The 16,501-nt window shown below is 36.4% G+C and overlaps 1 protein-coding gene across 1 annotated transcript in view; it reads right to left on the bottom strand.

The window, feature by feature from the left end:
* LOC145558356 (lactoylglutathione lyase-like) overlaps positions 1–15,170 on the bottom strand; it is a 37,010-nt gene extending 21,840 nt beyond the window's left edge. Inside the window, exons 1-2 of the mRNA XM_081619576.1 lie at positions 14,880–15,170; positions 14,714–14,775 (exon numbers count right to left, since the gene is read on the bottom strand). Of these exons, the coding sequence (XP_081475702.1) occupies positions 14,714–14,775; positions 14,880–14,984 (167 nt within the window). The 5' untranslated portion in view covers positions 14,985–15,170. The remainder of the gene's footprint in view (positions 1–14,713; positions 14,776–14,879) is intronic.
* Between the last annotated feature and the right edge of the window lie 1,331 nt (positions 15,171–16,501).

The following is a 16,501-nucleotide window of genomic DNA, read 5'->3' on the forward strand; positions in this document are numbered from 1 at the left end:
TTATGATGATTATGAATATTATTATTATTATTATTTTGATAATGATTATTTTATTTATGATTATTATTGTTTTGATTTTATCTATGATGATTATTATCATGATATTGATTATTATTATGTTGCTTGATGCTTATTATTTATTGCTTGATCACACCTTTTATTGCATGCTTAAAGGGAATTTGGTACTTGTAATCACGCTTAATAAGATAATTAATAATCTTGTTAGGGTTAATTGTGATTATAATTCAAGTGATCGCCAATAATAGTTTATTTTTGCATTATATTCAACCAACATAGATTAAATAGGTTTAGGGTTAATCCTATTAATTGTATGTTAGTCAGAAAGCGCACATGAATACGAGCAGAATAAAGTAGAGGCCTATTATTAGGGCAGGTTCAATCTCTTTTAGGTTGGATTTGTACCATCATCCCCGAACCCTTATTTGGTTCATGACCTTATGGAGTTGACGATCTCTTGGATCGTTAAGGGGTGTAACCTTCACCTCGTGAACGGTTTACAAGTTCCTTAAAAACTTGTTGGCGACTCTTTTGCTCTATCTTCTTCCCTTTTGGACGCCACCGTACTTTAGTGTATGATCACAGTGGGGTTCAAGCTAGTGGGATTTTAAAGGCTTGAAACTATTCCCTACAATAGTGCAGGGAAAGGAGACTGAAGGAGATGGTAGGAGAGAAGGGGGAAGAGAGATTGAAGACATTGCAGCTTTGCTTGGTCCTTACACGAGTCCTATGATGAATGTGACAGAGGAGGTGACAAAGGATAGTGTTCTTGAGAAGAGTGAGTTGAAAAATAACTCTAGTAGCTATAGTGGAAACCCCGTTAGTGAAGAGCCTTTGCTATTCCAATTTTCGGCAGTACCTTCTTCAAAAAAGGGGCTGGCTAAAAAAGGAGTTAAAATTAGGGGGGAGGAGGGAGCAGTGGAGATAAAGCAACTGGAGTGGAAAAAAGCAGGTGTGGGAAGCGCAAGGAATCATCGAAGGGGGATGAAGTGGATGTTGATGAAATTACAAAAAGAGCTCGTATTCATAAAGCTACAACTCTAGATGGAGTAGCGAGAGTTGGTATTGACCAACCCCGCGAACATCAATGAATTTGTTATGTTGGAACTGTCGAGGAGTGGGCAATCCTCGAGAAGTTAAGGCACTGAGGAGATGGTGCTCGCTTTATGCGACGGTGTTACTTTTTATTTATGAGACTAAAATAAATAAAATTGAGTCTGAAAAGCTTAAAGATAGACTCAACTTTGATTGTGCAATAGGGGTTAGTAGTGTTAGCTTAGCAGGAGGATTATGCTTGTATTGGAAAAGTGATGCTATTTCTTTTTCATTGGTTTATATGTCACAAAACCACATATGTAGGGATGTGACAGAGCATAATGGAAACTCATGGAGGTATGTGGGTTTTTATGGATGGCTGGACTCGGGGAACAAATGGAGATCGTGGCAGCTTTTACGACATTTGTGCTTCTCCTTTAAGGGCCCGATTTTGGTTGGAGGAGATTATAACAAAATATTGAGTTATGAGGAGAAGGAGGGAGGGGCTGATTGTGTTCGCAGGGAAATTACAGAGTTTCGGGCAGCTATAGAGGAGTGTCGGCTTAGGGACCTGGGCTACGAAGGGCTGTGGTATACGTGGGAAAAGGGTCTGTCCGAGGAAACCTTGATTCATGAGCGGCTGGACAGATTTTGTGGTAATGAAGAGTGGTGTGATCTCTTTCCAGATGCTTGTGTCGAAACCTTAGTTCGGGTAAATTCTGACCACTCGGCTATTATTGCAAGGCTGAAGAGACTGAAGAAAAAAAGAAAAAAAAAGGAAAAATAACTTTAAGTTCGAGACGGCATGGTTGCTTAAGGCCTCTTGTAAGAAATCTCTGCGTGATGCTTGGACTGAAATAGCAGGTATGTCGATGGAAGAGAGGTTAGAGTATCTTCTAAATGCTCTCAAGGCTTAGAGCGGGAAGAAATTTGAGAACATTGACAAACAAATTGATGACACTGAGAAAGCACTACGAGAAGTATAGAGTGAGGCAGCCACGAAAGAGACTCTTGAACTTTTTTCGTCCTTGGAAGTGAAACTCGATGAGCTCGAGAATAAACAAGAGGCCTACTGGTATCTCCGCTCTAGAGTCTCTGAGATAAAAGATGGTGACCTAAACACAAAATCTTTTCATCATAAGGCATCTCAAAGGTGGAAAAGAAATGAAATTAAGGGTCTTTTGATGTGAATGGAGTTTGGAAGGAAGATGAGGAGGATTTTGAAGATATTGCACAGGATTTCTACTCTAACTTGTTTAATTCTACAGGGCCGACAATGGATGATTGTGAGAAGGTCCTCGAACTAGTGTCCCCGTGTATTAATGATGATAACAATGCTGCCCTCCTTAAGCCGTTTGAGAAGGAAGAAATATATGCAGTGATTTGTGAAATGCATCCATGTAAAGCCCCAGGCTCGGATGGTATTCATGCCATCTTTTATCAGAAGTTCTGGCATATCGTAGGTGATGAGGTTTTTTTATTTATCAGCAATATCCTTCATGGTAGGTGCTCTGCTAAACCGGTTAACAGTACAAATATTGCTTTAATCCCGAAAGTGAATGCTCCCACTTCTATGTCTGAATTCAGACCGATTGCTTTGTGTAATGTACTCTACAAAATTGCTTCTAAGGCTATTGTCATGCGACTAAAATCTATATATCCTTCCAAGAATCATTTCAGAAAATCAAAGTGCATTTGTTCCGGGTAGATTAATAACAAATAATGCCTTGATTGCTATGGAAATTTTCCAACAATGAAGAAACGAAGCAGAGGGAGGAAAGGGACTATTTCCATGAAACTAGATATGAGTAAAGCTTATGATCGAATTGAGTGGTATTTTTTGGAGAATTTATTGTTAAAAATGGGTTTTGCTGATCGCTGGGTCAGATTGGTGATGGATTGCGTTTCAACAGTTTCTTATTCCTTCATCATTAACCGCTCTGTAGTTGGGTCGGTTTTGCCTTCGAGGGGACTGAGACAAGGTGATCCTTTGTCTCCGTAACTTTTTATTATGGTGGCGGATGCTTTCTCAGCTTTGATTAAGAAGGCTTCGGATCATAGGCTCGTACATGGAGCAGGGGCTAGTAGGAAAGGGCCGAAAATATCCCATATTTTCTTTGCTGATGACAGTCTGCTATTTGCAAGGGCCAACCGTGTGGAATGCTCGAAGATAGTTGATATACGCAACATTTATGAAGCAGCTTCCGGTCAGAAAATTAATTATGATAAGTTGGAGGTCTCTTTTAGCAAAGGCGTATGTGTTCGGAAACAGGAAGAGTTGGTTGATTTGTTGAAAATGAAACCGGTTATGAAGCACGAGAAGTATCTTGGTATTCCCACTGTCATCGGGAGATCCAAGAGAATGGTGTTTGCGGCTTTAAAGGATAGAATTTGGAAAAAGTTACAGGGCTACAAAGGGAAGTTACTTTCGAGAGCCGGAAAGGAGGTGCTCATAAAAGCTGTGATTCAAGCTATACCAACATATTTAATGGGGATCTACAAGCTGCCTAGTGGTGTTATAGATGAAATTCGGTCCCTTACGTCAAGATTTTGGTGGGGCAACTCGGATTATAGAAGAAGGGTGCATCGGCTCAACTGGGAGGTTATGTGCAAACCAAAATGCTTGGGTGGGATGGGATTTCGAGATATGAGTGTGTTTAATGAGGCTCTTCTTGGCAAACTAGCTTGGCGTCTAATAGCTCACCCGGAGTCGTTGTTTGGGAGAGTTATGAAAGGTAATAATTTTCCCCATTCTGATTTTTTAGAGTCTGCTCTTGGTTATAATTGCAGTTTTTCATGGAGAGGAATTTGGGGTTCAAAGTCGCTTGTGAAGGAGGGACTGATTTGGAGAGTAGGGAGTGGTTCAAAGATAAAAGTGTTTGAAGACCCGTGGTTGGCGGATGATAAAGGAAGATTCATGACTACTCCTTGTGTCGATGGGCTGACTTTGGTGAAACATTTAATCAATGCTGAGTCGTGTGAGTGGAACTATGAGCTACTTGCTGCAAATTTCGAAGAGCGAGATATCAAGTGTATCTTGGCTATACCCCTTAGCTACAGAGAGACAGAGGACTTTTTGACATGGGCTTTCTCCAAAGATGGTTCTTACATTGTCAAGACTGCATATATGCTTGGCAAATCCTGTGATTTGGATTCCTTCCATCAAGCCTGGGTCGAGATTTGGGGGCTTGATACTATACCTAAGGTTAAGCACTTTTTATGGCGTATGTGCACAAAATCTCTGCCAACTTGTGAGCTACTTTACAACAGGCATATGAAGGACTCGGCTGACTGCCCTTGGTGTGTACACACTACAGAATCACTACACCCCACCTTCTTTTCCTTCCAGCTGTACAGGACTTGTGGAACGAATGTGAGTGCTCCGAACTTATTTTTTCAGACCCATCATCTGATTTTAAGGAGATTATCTTGAGTTAGAAGCATAACAACTCCAAAAAATGTCTCGTTGGGATTGCATTGCTCTGACAGATTTGGTGCCGTAGGAATGAGAAGATTTTCAACAACACTGAAATCCCTCACCTGGTGGTACGGGATAGGGTATGGCGACTGGTTGAGGATTGTAGAAAGTATTGTTTGAAGATATATGGTGCGGCTGGCAAAAGAGGGTGCAGCAGCCCGAAGAAATGGACTCCCCCACCTACTGACTTCGTCAAGATTAATTGTGATGCTTGCCTCAAGACTGAGGGTTGGATTGGGCTTAGAGCTGTTGCAAGGAACGCTGCAGGGGAAGTATTATTTGCTGGTGTGCATCGAGTTCGTGGCTATTGGCCACCAGAAATTGCCGAGTGCAGAGCCATTCTCTTTGGAGTGAAGCTAGCTCTGAAATATGGGTATAGGAGGGTGATTTTGGAGTCGGTTTGCCAACACATCATCACTCGTCTCTCAAAGGCCTCCACCTTTCTCACTGATCTTGATTCGGTTCTGGGAGATGTTTTATCGCTTTGTTCTTGTTTTGAATTTTTGCGTTGGTCTCATGTTAAAAGAGATGGGAATTTCGTTGCTCATCAGATCATCTTGCTAGAGTAGTACCGTTTGGTGTTGAACAAGTGTGGGAGAACTTTTGTCCTTCTGTAATTTCTCCTTACATTCTCATGGACAATCTGTCCAATGATTAATAAATTGCGGTGCTAGACTTTGTTAAAAAAAATGATCTAATGTTGTTGGTAAATGTTATCATTATTTCAATGTTTTGTAAATCCAAGGTGCTTCTAATTATTTAATAAATTACAAGTATTTTTATTTTGTATTTCCAACTCTTAGATGGAGTATATAAATTAAAATTTTATTTTTATATTTTGTTACTCATGTAATTTATGATGATAGATATGTTTTTAGGATCTAATTTATAAGTATATACTGGAAAATAAATAATAGAAATTAAATAAGCTACTTCATTCCAAAAATTTTGTAATCCGTGTATTGTATGAGTCTAATCTAGTAGTATATATACTAGATTAGTCTTGTGCGATACACGATTTTGACAACTAATTTGTTGTGTAATTTATGTTGTCACGATTGTAGAGGTATTAAACTAAGTTTGAATATTAATTAATTTACTAAAATTTTAAAAGTATAACGAAAAAAATTAATACATATGCATATTAATATATTATTTTATAAAATTGGAGTATTAGCAAAATAGCTGGCCAAAATTTTATTTGAAAACAAAAATATTAAATTGCTTACTTCACATATGTTTTTGGTGGGAAAATATTCTACCCACAACTTGACATGAGTACACTTAAAAGATAGGATATTGCCAGCTGTTGTTATTTTAGTAATAGTTGTTATTTGTACCAATACATTGAATATCCTAGGCAACTTCTCTCTCTAAACCAAATCCTCTGTTTTCTCTCTTCCCTTCTTCACCCTTTCCTTTGAAAATCCTAGGAACTCGCCGGAGTTTCAGCGCCGTGGCCGTACTTCGGCGAGTCTCCTCTTCTTCCTTTTACCCCTTTTCCTTTCCTCTATTGTCTTTAGTTTTTATCACATCGTCTCATGTTCGGTGTAGCAATTTGAGGAGGGGAGTTTAGTGTTTTAAGGTCCTTTAAGGATCCAGAGTGTAAGCTTTCATGTAAAAGAACTTCGCCGACGAAACAAGGACTAAAGGCTAGGACTAATGCCGCCATCAACAGTCATTGGTTACTTGAGCGTGATAGAAACGGTAAAGTTAGGGTTAGGTCAGGGTTTCGTGGTTCCTTGCATTGGTAAGGCTAGGCCTAACGCCGCCGTCAGCATGTAGTGGTTCGTGACGGAAACGGTGAAGTTAAGGTTAGGGTTAGGGTTTTGGGGTTATTTGCCTTTGTGATCCAAGTTATGGGTACCGTTCGTTATGGATCTACCTATGGTCTATTTATTTACCTCTCTTTCCTTGTTTTAAGCTTCTTTTCATCCCCTTTTGCTATTAGGGGGTCTATTGGATGGTGTATGTTACTTATCTTCGTAAGTTGTTTTTACTTAAGTTTTTTCTATGGATGGTTGTTGTCTTGTTGGTTTGTTGGTATAGTCCTGTGGTGTATTTCTTACACTTTGGTGGGGTGGCTATGCCTTGAGTGGAATTCTCTTTTGGTAGTTGAATTTTTAAAGGATAAAGGAGTGTTGTTGTGGGAGCGTTGGTTTGTGTTCAGGGACGGAGCTAGGGGGGTACATGGGGGGACAACTGTCCCCCCACTTCTTTTTTTATTTTATTTTATTTTTAAAAAACAGCTTTTGTAGTATAAATATAATTGCATTCATAAAACATAAACAACAATATAAACGACACAATGGTTAAGCATTTATTAAAGTGCTCCTTCATTGACGAACGCAGGATCGAAACCCTGCTACTTCATTTCTTATACCCCTTTTGGCCTTTTGCATGCAGCTTTTGTCCATTTTTTTTTATTTTCTTTAATTTTAAATACTTAATTATTATGTATGTCTGTAGACACCTAAAAATGTCACCCCAAAACCAAACCCGATGATGAACAACCTTTCACCGCCACTATTGGTCGAGTTCATTATTTAATCCCGAGAGTGCTTAAAAAATCGTATTTGATTTTTGAATAGTCCATGGATTAGTCTTGATGTTTGGTCAAAGCATAGTTTTAATTTCAGCCCAAACTTATTATTTAATTTGAGCCAAACCTTTTTTTTTTTATTGTACTGTTTTATTATTTATTTTGGCCCAAACTTTTTATTTATTTTAACCCAAATAATAATAAAATCAGAAAATGGCCCGAAATTATCAATCGGCACTTAAAATGCTGAACGAAATTAGGGTTAAAAATGAATTTAGGCAGAAAAGCGAACTGAAAATTCCCGCGTCACGACAACAGTCCACCGTGTCACGGGAAACTTTCCCGTCTAACGGTGGGGTTCCCCGTGACACGGGAAACCTGCTGTGACACGGGAATTTCCGTGTCCTTTCCGCGTAAACCCTTAACGCGTTTTCTCCCCCGTTCACTAAATATTTCCCGCGTCACACAAAATGTGCACCGTGTCACGGGAATATTTCCCGTCTGACGGTGGGATTTCCCGTGTCACGGTACACTTTGCCGTGTCGCGGGATACTTTTTTAGGGTTTTTATCATTTTAGGGTTTCGTGTGTTCCCTCAACACATTTTTTCTATAAATACCCCCTCATTTCTGATGTACGGGGCATCAATTAATTCTCTAGTTTTTTCTCTCTTCTATGCTCTAGCCTAAACACTAGCCTACTCTTATTCTTTCAAAATTCCTTCTTCAAGCACTCCCAGGAGTCCATACTTTACTCGTGGTTCTGTCCTTAAGCCAAGGCGTGAAAGGTAGAACTGTTTGAGGGTTTGACCCTAAATCAACTCTACTTTATTTAATTTAATTATTGTTCTATTATTATTTCCTTGAAGTTACTAACTCGTTTATTATTTTGTAGTTGCAAGCAAACATAATCAAAGTAAGAATTATGTTCCTTTTATTTCTATTATTTTTCTAACGATTTTGTATTGTTGGAATTATTGTTAAATTGCTTCCAATGTTGATGTTATTCTATTATTTTTAATGATCACCATATTGCATGTTTAAAGGGAATATGTAATTGAAAACCACGCCTAATAAGATAATTTGGACAACCGGTTTAGGTTCCTTGTAATCTTGTTTTTTAATCAAGTGATCTCAAATATTTTAGAATTATATGTTGCATTAATATTCAACCAATTTAGCATAATAATAGTTTGAAGCAAATTGAATCTCTGTTTGTATGCCTTTGAGATCGTAGGAATCACTTTTCACTATAAGAATCGAGTAGAGGCCAATACGGGCGAATGTGACTCCATGACTCACTTCGTACCATCATCCTCGATCCTCCTTTCGTGGTTCCGAACCATATGGAGTTAGTAATCTCATGGATTATGAATGGGGTGTAACCTTCACGGGTCAATCGTTGTTGCCTATCGTTGTCTCTTTATTCGTGGTTGCCTTAAATGATCCGTGAACGGTTTACAAGTTCCTTAAAAACTTGTTGGCGGCTCCCTACTTTTCTTGTCCTTAATCGTATATGTCAATTCCCACTTCCTAAGAGTGCGAAACATATTCACACATGCTTTAACGTAGGCGCACTTCTGACGACGCCTACAATGTCCAAGACAATTTGCCTTTTTTTTTGTTAACAACAAATTATGGTTGTAAATTTGTAATAGGAAATCATGCTAAGTATATTTTACTACATATTATTTATGATATCTTATGTTAGAATTTGTCATAATTCGAACTCGGACATAAGTAATTTTTTCTATATTAGTCATTGTTCAGGTACTAGTATTATGTAATCGGAGGAGGAAAAATTAGTATATGAAGTTGGATTTTTTAGTAAGTGTTTTGAATTTTTGAGTTGTAAATTTTAATTGTTTAACTAACTACTTGTTCAAGTATTGATTTTTTTTTTTCAAAAATTTTTGTCAAACTATAAGATGTTCATTTTGTCCCCCCGTTACAAAATTGTTGGCTCCACCACTGTTTGTGTTGGTTTCTTCCATAGGGGTTAAAAAGTACTACTATAATGCCTTGTTTGTTTCTAATTTGTTGGTTGTGGTGTTCGGTAAAGAGTTGGTTGGTGTTCTTTGGTCCTTGTCAGTGTTGTATTCTGATTTCAAATGTCGAAAGATCTTTAAAGAATTGACTATGTCTAATTCTCTTGATATTTTAGCAATGGTTTTTAATAACATTGCCCGAACGCAGCTCCCCAAATGCAAAGTTTGGGGGTTCATAGCATGTCAGATGTAGTCCCTCTTCTTGAGGAGAGGCTACGGTACCCGTTTACGGTACGGGGTCGCAAGTTGCGACTCGTTTTACCCGGTGTGGCCACGACACTCTCTTTGTACCAACCCTTTTGCCTCTATGGGTTTTGCTCTTCAACAACAATGTTTACTCCGTCATTATTTCAATTGTGCTGCCTATTAAGAAGTATGATCCAAGACAAGAAGATTTGGTAACAACACTGTAGACACCTAAAAATGTCTCCCCAAAACCAAGCCCAATGATGAACAACCTTTCACCGCTATTATTGGTCGGGTTGAGTATTTAATCTTTGAGTGCTTAAATATATATATTTCCATTTCATAAACAAACCAATTCCTAGCCCATTTCCCCAAACCATAACTTATTTTCCTCTTTTCGTGCCTTTAAACCCAAACTAATTCATTTCGTGTCCTTTAAAATCATTCATTTCGTGTCCTTTTTATAAAAACGTTTAATCAAGTTTATTTTGGTCCATAATATGGGTCCAATGATTAAATAGTTGGATGGGGATTTAAAAGAGCTTTCCAACGATATATTATAAGCCCAAATCCGAGTTATAACGAATAAGTTATGGCCAAAATATTAAACTGAGCCCAAACCAAACCTAAGTCCACCTTACCTACGACCCAATGATCATGCGGAGGGTCCAAATGATTTAATCCAATTCCTAAACCAATTAGGATTAATTAGAAACTTCTATAAGTTTCTAAAAGATCCTAATTATCCTTTTTGAAAAGATAAGATTAAAGAGTTTGAAATTGAATAAAACTCCTTTTTTTTAAAGTCCTAATTTTATTCGAATTGAAAGACGTTCAAAGATAGACAGATATTATTTTCGTGCCTCATATTTTTTATCCAAATTTTATATGATTGGATAGCCCTTGAAATTATCTTTCCAATGATATATTATAATATCAATTCCGAACTATAATGAAAAAGATATGAATAAAATGTCAAACTCTATCCAAAACTGACACCGTCTCACTATTTCAGCCATATCTTCCAATTGGGTTAGAAGTAGACTTCAAGAGCTTTCCAACGATATCTTATTCATCTTATTTCGATTTCTGGATCAAAAGATATGATAAAAACAAAAACCGTAAAAACTGCAGTCTATCGAGTTTTATTCCGATTTAATTCGGATCTTATCTTAATTCTTCGACCCTTCTTTTTTTTCTTTATAAATAGAGGTCATATCACCCCTTTTCCAATCATCAACAAGCTTGATCATCAAATAATTTTCTTCTCCCTCTTTAACCTAATTTGAGTCCATACTTAACCCGAGGTTCCGTCCTTAAACCAAGGCGTGAAAGGTACACATTACTGAGGGTTTGGACTAAATCAACTCTACTTTTTATTTAATTTAATTGTTTCAATTTGATTTATATTTTTATTGAATTTACTAACAATTTATTCATGATGTAACAATTTAAAGGAACGCGCGGAATGTGAGTAATTAATTAATTTAATTACTCTTATTTTATTTTCTTATTGCTAGTATCATGATTAGGTTATTTTGTATTTAATTTGACTTACGCTATTATTGTTGAATTGCTTCCAATATTAATGTTTATTCTTTTATTATATTTATTGATCACTATATTGCATGTTTAAAGGGAATATGTAATTGAAAATCACGCCTAATAAGATAATTTGGACAACCGGTTTAGGATCCTTTTTAATCTTGTTTTTAATTAAAGTGATCACAAATATTTTAGAATTATATGTTGCATTAATATTAAACCAATTTAGCTTCATAATAGTTTGGAGCAAATTGAATATTTCTAGTAGAGGCCAATACGGGCGAATGTGACTCCATGACTCACTTCTTACCATCATCCTCGATCCTCCTTTCGTGGTTCCGAACCATATGGAGTTAGTAATCTCATGGATTATGAACGGGGTGTAACCTTCACGGGTCAATCGTTGTTGCCTATCGTTGTCCCTTTATTCGTGGTTGCCTTTTATGATCCGTGAACGGTTTACAGGTTCCTTAAAAACTTGTTGGCGACTCCCTACTTTCCTTGTCCCTAATCGTATTATGTCAATTCCGACTTCCTATGAGTGCCAAGCATATTCACACATGCTTTTACGTAGGCGCACTTCGAACGACGCCTTACAAACACTAACAAGTAATAGAGACTTGTCGATCAAAAAGTTTTAAGTTTTTGTTTTTGTTTATGTTGGTTTGTAAGAGCTAGTTTGGCTCGTTTAAGTGTTTCGTAGTTAGTAATAGTTTAATTAGCTTTTGAAAAAAAAAATATGATATTTGATTCCATTTGAATTATTATGAATCATTAAATTCCATGGCAAATGTTTGATTATTTCCACTTGCCATGGATTTTTTTAAAAAATTTTAATACTACGTATTTTAAATATGACAAACAAAACAGATGAAAAACTTTTTTCTAGTACTCGTATCAAGTTTTGTTACAAGTAAAAAAGAATAAATATTATCAACATCGTATAAGACTATTAAGCTAAAGTAACAACTACTCCCTGTATTTGTCCCTTAATGTATGCCCCATTTGTTTAAAACTCATCCCGTTACTTTCTCTCGTATCAAATTCTCCCAACCAAAAATGAATCGAAAAATTACTCAATGGAACAGAGGGAGAACCAACAAACTGGCGCAACTTCAATGATAATTTTATTCCATAACATAATCCCTATGTGTTTTTAAAGTGTTACACTTTGACCAACACATAATTTTTAAAAATTTAAGTAACTTAAATAAAATAAGCAGTAAGTGGGGTAATTGGTGTATTAAAAACGGTATATGAAAAATAATATTGGTAGAGTTAATAGTTAATTGAAAAATGATAAATGTGAGATAAAAAATAAAAAATAGCATTGGAATTAGATGGGGCCAATGAGAGAAGTGAGATATAATATTAAAATTTGTTCCCTTTGTTTTTTTTAAATGCTACACTTTGGTTGAGTTAGTAATTTTTTGAGGAAAAAAAGTGTAACACTTTATAAAATATGAAGAGGTAGTTTGAAACAGGAATTTGATTCTAATAATCTAACCTTTTAGCAGTCTTATTCTATTAATTTCACCTTTTGATTATACATGATTACTCCCACCTTTACACCCCATTCTATTTATTTAGGTCAAATCGGTCACCTACCTCCAATAATAAGTTACCTTGCCACATGTCACGCTATGATTTGTCCAAATATTAAATTTTTTATTTTTCAAATTATTTTTAATTAATAACTTTTTTTATTTTATTTTTTAGTTTTCCCCTTCCTTCCACCTCCATCATTTCCCTTCACCTTCATCAATGGCTGCCCTCTTCCCCTCCACCTCCATCCTCCCCCTTCCCTCCCTTTTTCCGGCAGCCCCCCTCCTCCCCTTCCCCCCCTTTCCCGTCACCCCCATCTATCCCTTTCCCGGAAGCCTGCCCTCCTCCCTCTTTCCCACCCCCGTCCCCAACCTTTTTCAACCACCCTTAGATCGATTTCCCGACCACCCCTCCCCCTTCTTAATTTCTTATCCCTCTCTAGCCACCTTCCCTTTTCAAGCTTGAATTCCCAACCCAAAAACCACATAATCCCATAAACCCCAACCCGAAAACCCCAATTAATCCGAAAATTCCAATTAACCCGAAAATCCCAACCCAAAATCCAGAGAAGCCCCCCAACTCGATCCCTAACCAAGAATCCCTCACCCCCTCTTGAAAAAAACCAAGAAAATAGGAGGGTAAGTGCGAAAGTAGATGCTACCATTGGAGGGGGAAAGGCGCAGGAAGAAGAGGGAGTGGTCGGAAACTGAGAGGGGCGGCAGTGGGCGAGGGTGGTCGGGGATGGGGATGGCATTGTGGGCAGGGATGTTTTAATTTTTTTTAATCCATTATATTTGTTAAAAATTGAAAAAGGAAAAAAAAATTACCTGAAGAAAAGGTTACCGGTCACCTTGGCCTAATGAAATAAAATGGGGTGTAAAGGTGGGAGTAATCATGTATAATCAAAAGGTGGGATTAATAGAATAAGACCGGTGAAAGGTTGGATTATAAAAATCAAATTTTCCTATGTTCAAAGTGGTGAAAAAGATCCTTATAATCCATTTTTGTTGTAGGGATGGACCTTGATGTAAAGGTGATAAAAAATGGGGTCGGGCCTTAACACAATTTCTCTTGCCCCAACCCGTAAAAAATAGCGGGCTAGTCGGGCCAAAACGAGCTTTCGGGTCGGGTTCGGGCTTTTTAACTAAAAATGTTTTTTATGCTTGCCCAAACCCGCCCTATTTTTGGGCCGGATCGGGCCGAGCTAGTGGGCTAGGCCAATGTTGATCACCTCTACCTTGACGTCAAAATATAGTCATTGACTTAACTTTTCCGGTGTTGACCATCATGCACGTGACACGTAATGTTTAAAAAGCTCTTTTTCATTATTTTTTTCCCCACATTTTCACTTTCTCTCTCTTTCTATTCCCAAATTTTATCTCAAAATTCCCTGTCTATCTTCAAAATCATGGGAAAAAGAGAAGGAAAATACATTTTTTTAAACATCACCTTCATGTCACATGATAGACAACGCCGAAAAAGTGAAGTCAGCCGTCATATTTTGATATCAAGGTCCCCTTCATCACAACAAAAGTAATTTATAAAGATATTTTTCACCATTTTAAAGATATAAGATCCTTCTTTTTTTTTTTTTTTTTTTTAAAAAATTAAAAAAAAAAAAAAAAAAAAAAAAAAAAAAAAAAAAAAACTATATAAGTATCTTAGAGGGTAACTTTTGTTGCAACTTTAGATCTTATCATTTAGAGTGATCTGAATAAAATTGCAACAAAAGTTAAACCAAGGTATCCCCATCATATGATCTAAAATGTCCCAAAACTCTAAATTATATAAGCAATCATACAAATTTCAAAACACACAATTTACAAAATAATACTCGTATAGCATTAAGGTAATGCTATATGCAGCCGTAAGGGTTGCATCATTTAATATCTTTCCCTTTTTAATATTAAGTTGGAAATTTATCGACATCTCACGAGTAAATCGGTGTAAAAAAATGTATATTTATTGTCAATTCTTCTCTTTTAACTTCTACTCCCTCCGTTTTTAAATACTTGCTCCATTTCTCTTGAACACGCATGCCGATGCTAATCTTTGATCACTAATATCTTTAATTATCAATAAGTATAAATTCTAACAATTGAAAATTAATAATCTATTCATTGAGATGATTCCAAAAAGTACCCGCAAGACCATATTTTTTCTTATGTATAAATCACAAACATTAGTCAAAGTAGGATAAATGAATAGTGCAAAAAACAGAAATGAAACAAGTATTTAAAAACGGTGGGAGTAATATGTAGCCTTAAGGGATGCATATATCTTTTTCCTAGCATTAATTATCAAACTAGAGAACTTACGACATGCCCAATACACGAGAGTAGAAATCCAAGCTCAGTTTCGGGTCCTTAATTCGAAACATCTGAACAAAAACCAAAGCCCGAAAAAAATATTAAAATTCATAAATTAAACACAATAACATCACAAATCAAATACAAAATTCATAAAATAAAGATTAAATTATACAGTTTGCTTGATCATATAACCCTTGGTAGCATCATCAGGTGTAGAATGAAGGCCAGGATTATTAGAAACAGCCTCCTTGGATTCCGTCGTCGTTGTCGCCGCCATAGTTGAAACTAACTGAGGATAATGAATTATCTGATTCAACTCCTTAAACCTTTCCTAAGAAATAATTGAATATGAAATGAAACCGAAAAGGAAAAACCAAGGTGATTATAAAGTTGGTCCAAAGTTGCTGCAAGCCATATTTGACTTGTACTTCTTCTTACGTTGTCACACATCCTTTCTAATAACTAATCAATTTTATACTGTAAGTTTCAATGTTTTAAATCAGTCATTTTCAGCTTAATTTTGAAACTTTCCTCCAATTCTAGGATATTTTCTTAGATGGCAGAGATGGTTATTAAAGATCACTGAGACCACAAATATTTTCTGTGTATATATCGTATAATGGTAATATGGATTTCTAGATTATATCCTCTGACTAGTTTAAGTCCCGTGCAATGCACGGTTTTTACTTAGCATATTTATAAATTAGGAAATTTTGATTTTTACCACCTTCCAATAACGACTTTGTCGAATTTACCACCTCCAAAAAAAAAAGATTTACTTTACCACCTCATAAAAAAATTAAACATCAGTTTTCCCACCTCTACCCTGACTCCGGTGACGGAAACTGCAAGTGGGGCCCACTAACTGTCACTTCCCTCCAATTTATTTCATTTAAACACGATTTCCCTCTCTCTCCTCCTTTTCTCACCTTCCATAATCAATTTCTCACCGAATTTCTCACCTCCTCATCAATTTCGTCTCTCTCTCCTTTGATTTTTGTTGTTTCTCACTGTAACACCTTCTCTCTCCTTTGATTTTTCTCTTTCTCTCTGTAAAAACTGAAACCCTAAACTAGTTTGGGTGGTTGAAATCGTGCTGGAACCACAAAATTGCTACACATTAGCTTTGCTTGTCATCTTCATCAGGTGGAGGGAAATTAATTGTATTTCAACACCAATCACCATTATCTAACCCTAATTTCAGTAACCAATTAAGAAATCAAAAAACCCCAAATTAATTTAATGTTGCATGAACCCTAATTTTTTAAATCAAATTGGGGTGTAATTGATATAACAAAGCGTTTTATTTCAATTACTCTAAGCAAATGCATCAAAATCACACAAAGATTTGCAAAAAATTACAACAGAATTAACACAAATTGCTTACCTGATTGATGTTTGATGTCGAAGAGTTCAACTGATTGCTTCACAATTTGATGGTTTAGGATTGTTAAGGTTGCCCAAAAATATTGATTTGTGAAGAAAATCGCAAAAAAAATACCCCAAATTTGAAGAATTTGGTGTAGAAATGAAGACTTAGGTTTAAATAGAAGAGAAATCGAGAGAAATTGGGGATAAATTCAAAAAGTAGTCGTTATGGTGGGTCCCCATGCGTTTTCCGTCACCTGAGCTCAGACGAGGTGGGAAAACTGATGTTTACTTTTTTTATGAGGTGGTAAAGTAAATCTTTTTTTTTTGGAGGTGGTAAATTCGACAAAGTCGTTATTGGAAGGTGGTAAAAATCAAAATTTCCTATAAATTATAATGTTAATTTAACAATAATTAAAAATAATA

The sequence above is a fragment of the Chenopodium album genome, chromosome 9, assembly GCF_948465745.1.
Source record: "Chenopodium album chromosome 9, dcCheAlbu1.1, whole genome shotgun sequence".
Taxonomy (NCBI): Eukaryota; Viridiplantae; Streptophyta; class Magnoliopsida; order Caryophyllales; family Amaranthaceae; genus Chenopodium; species Chenopodium album.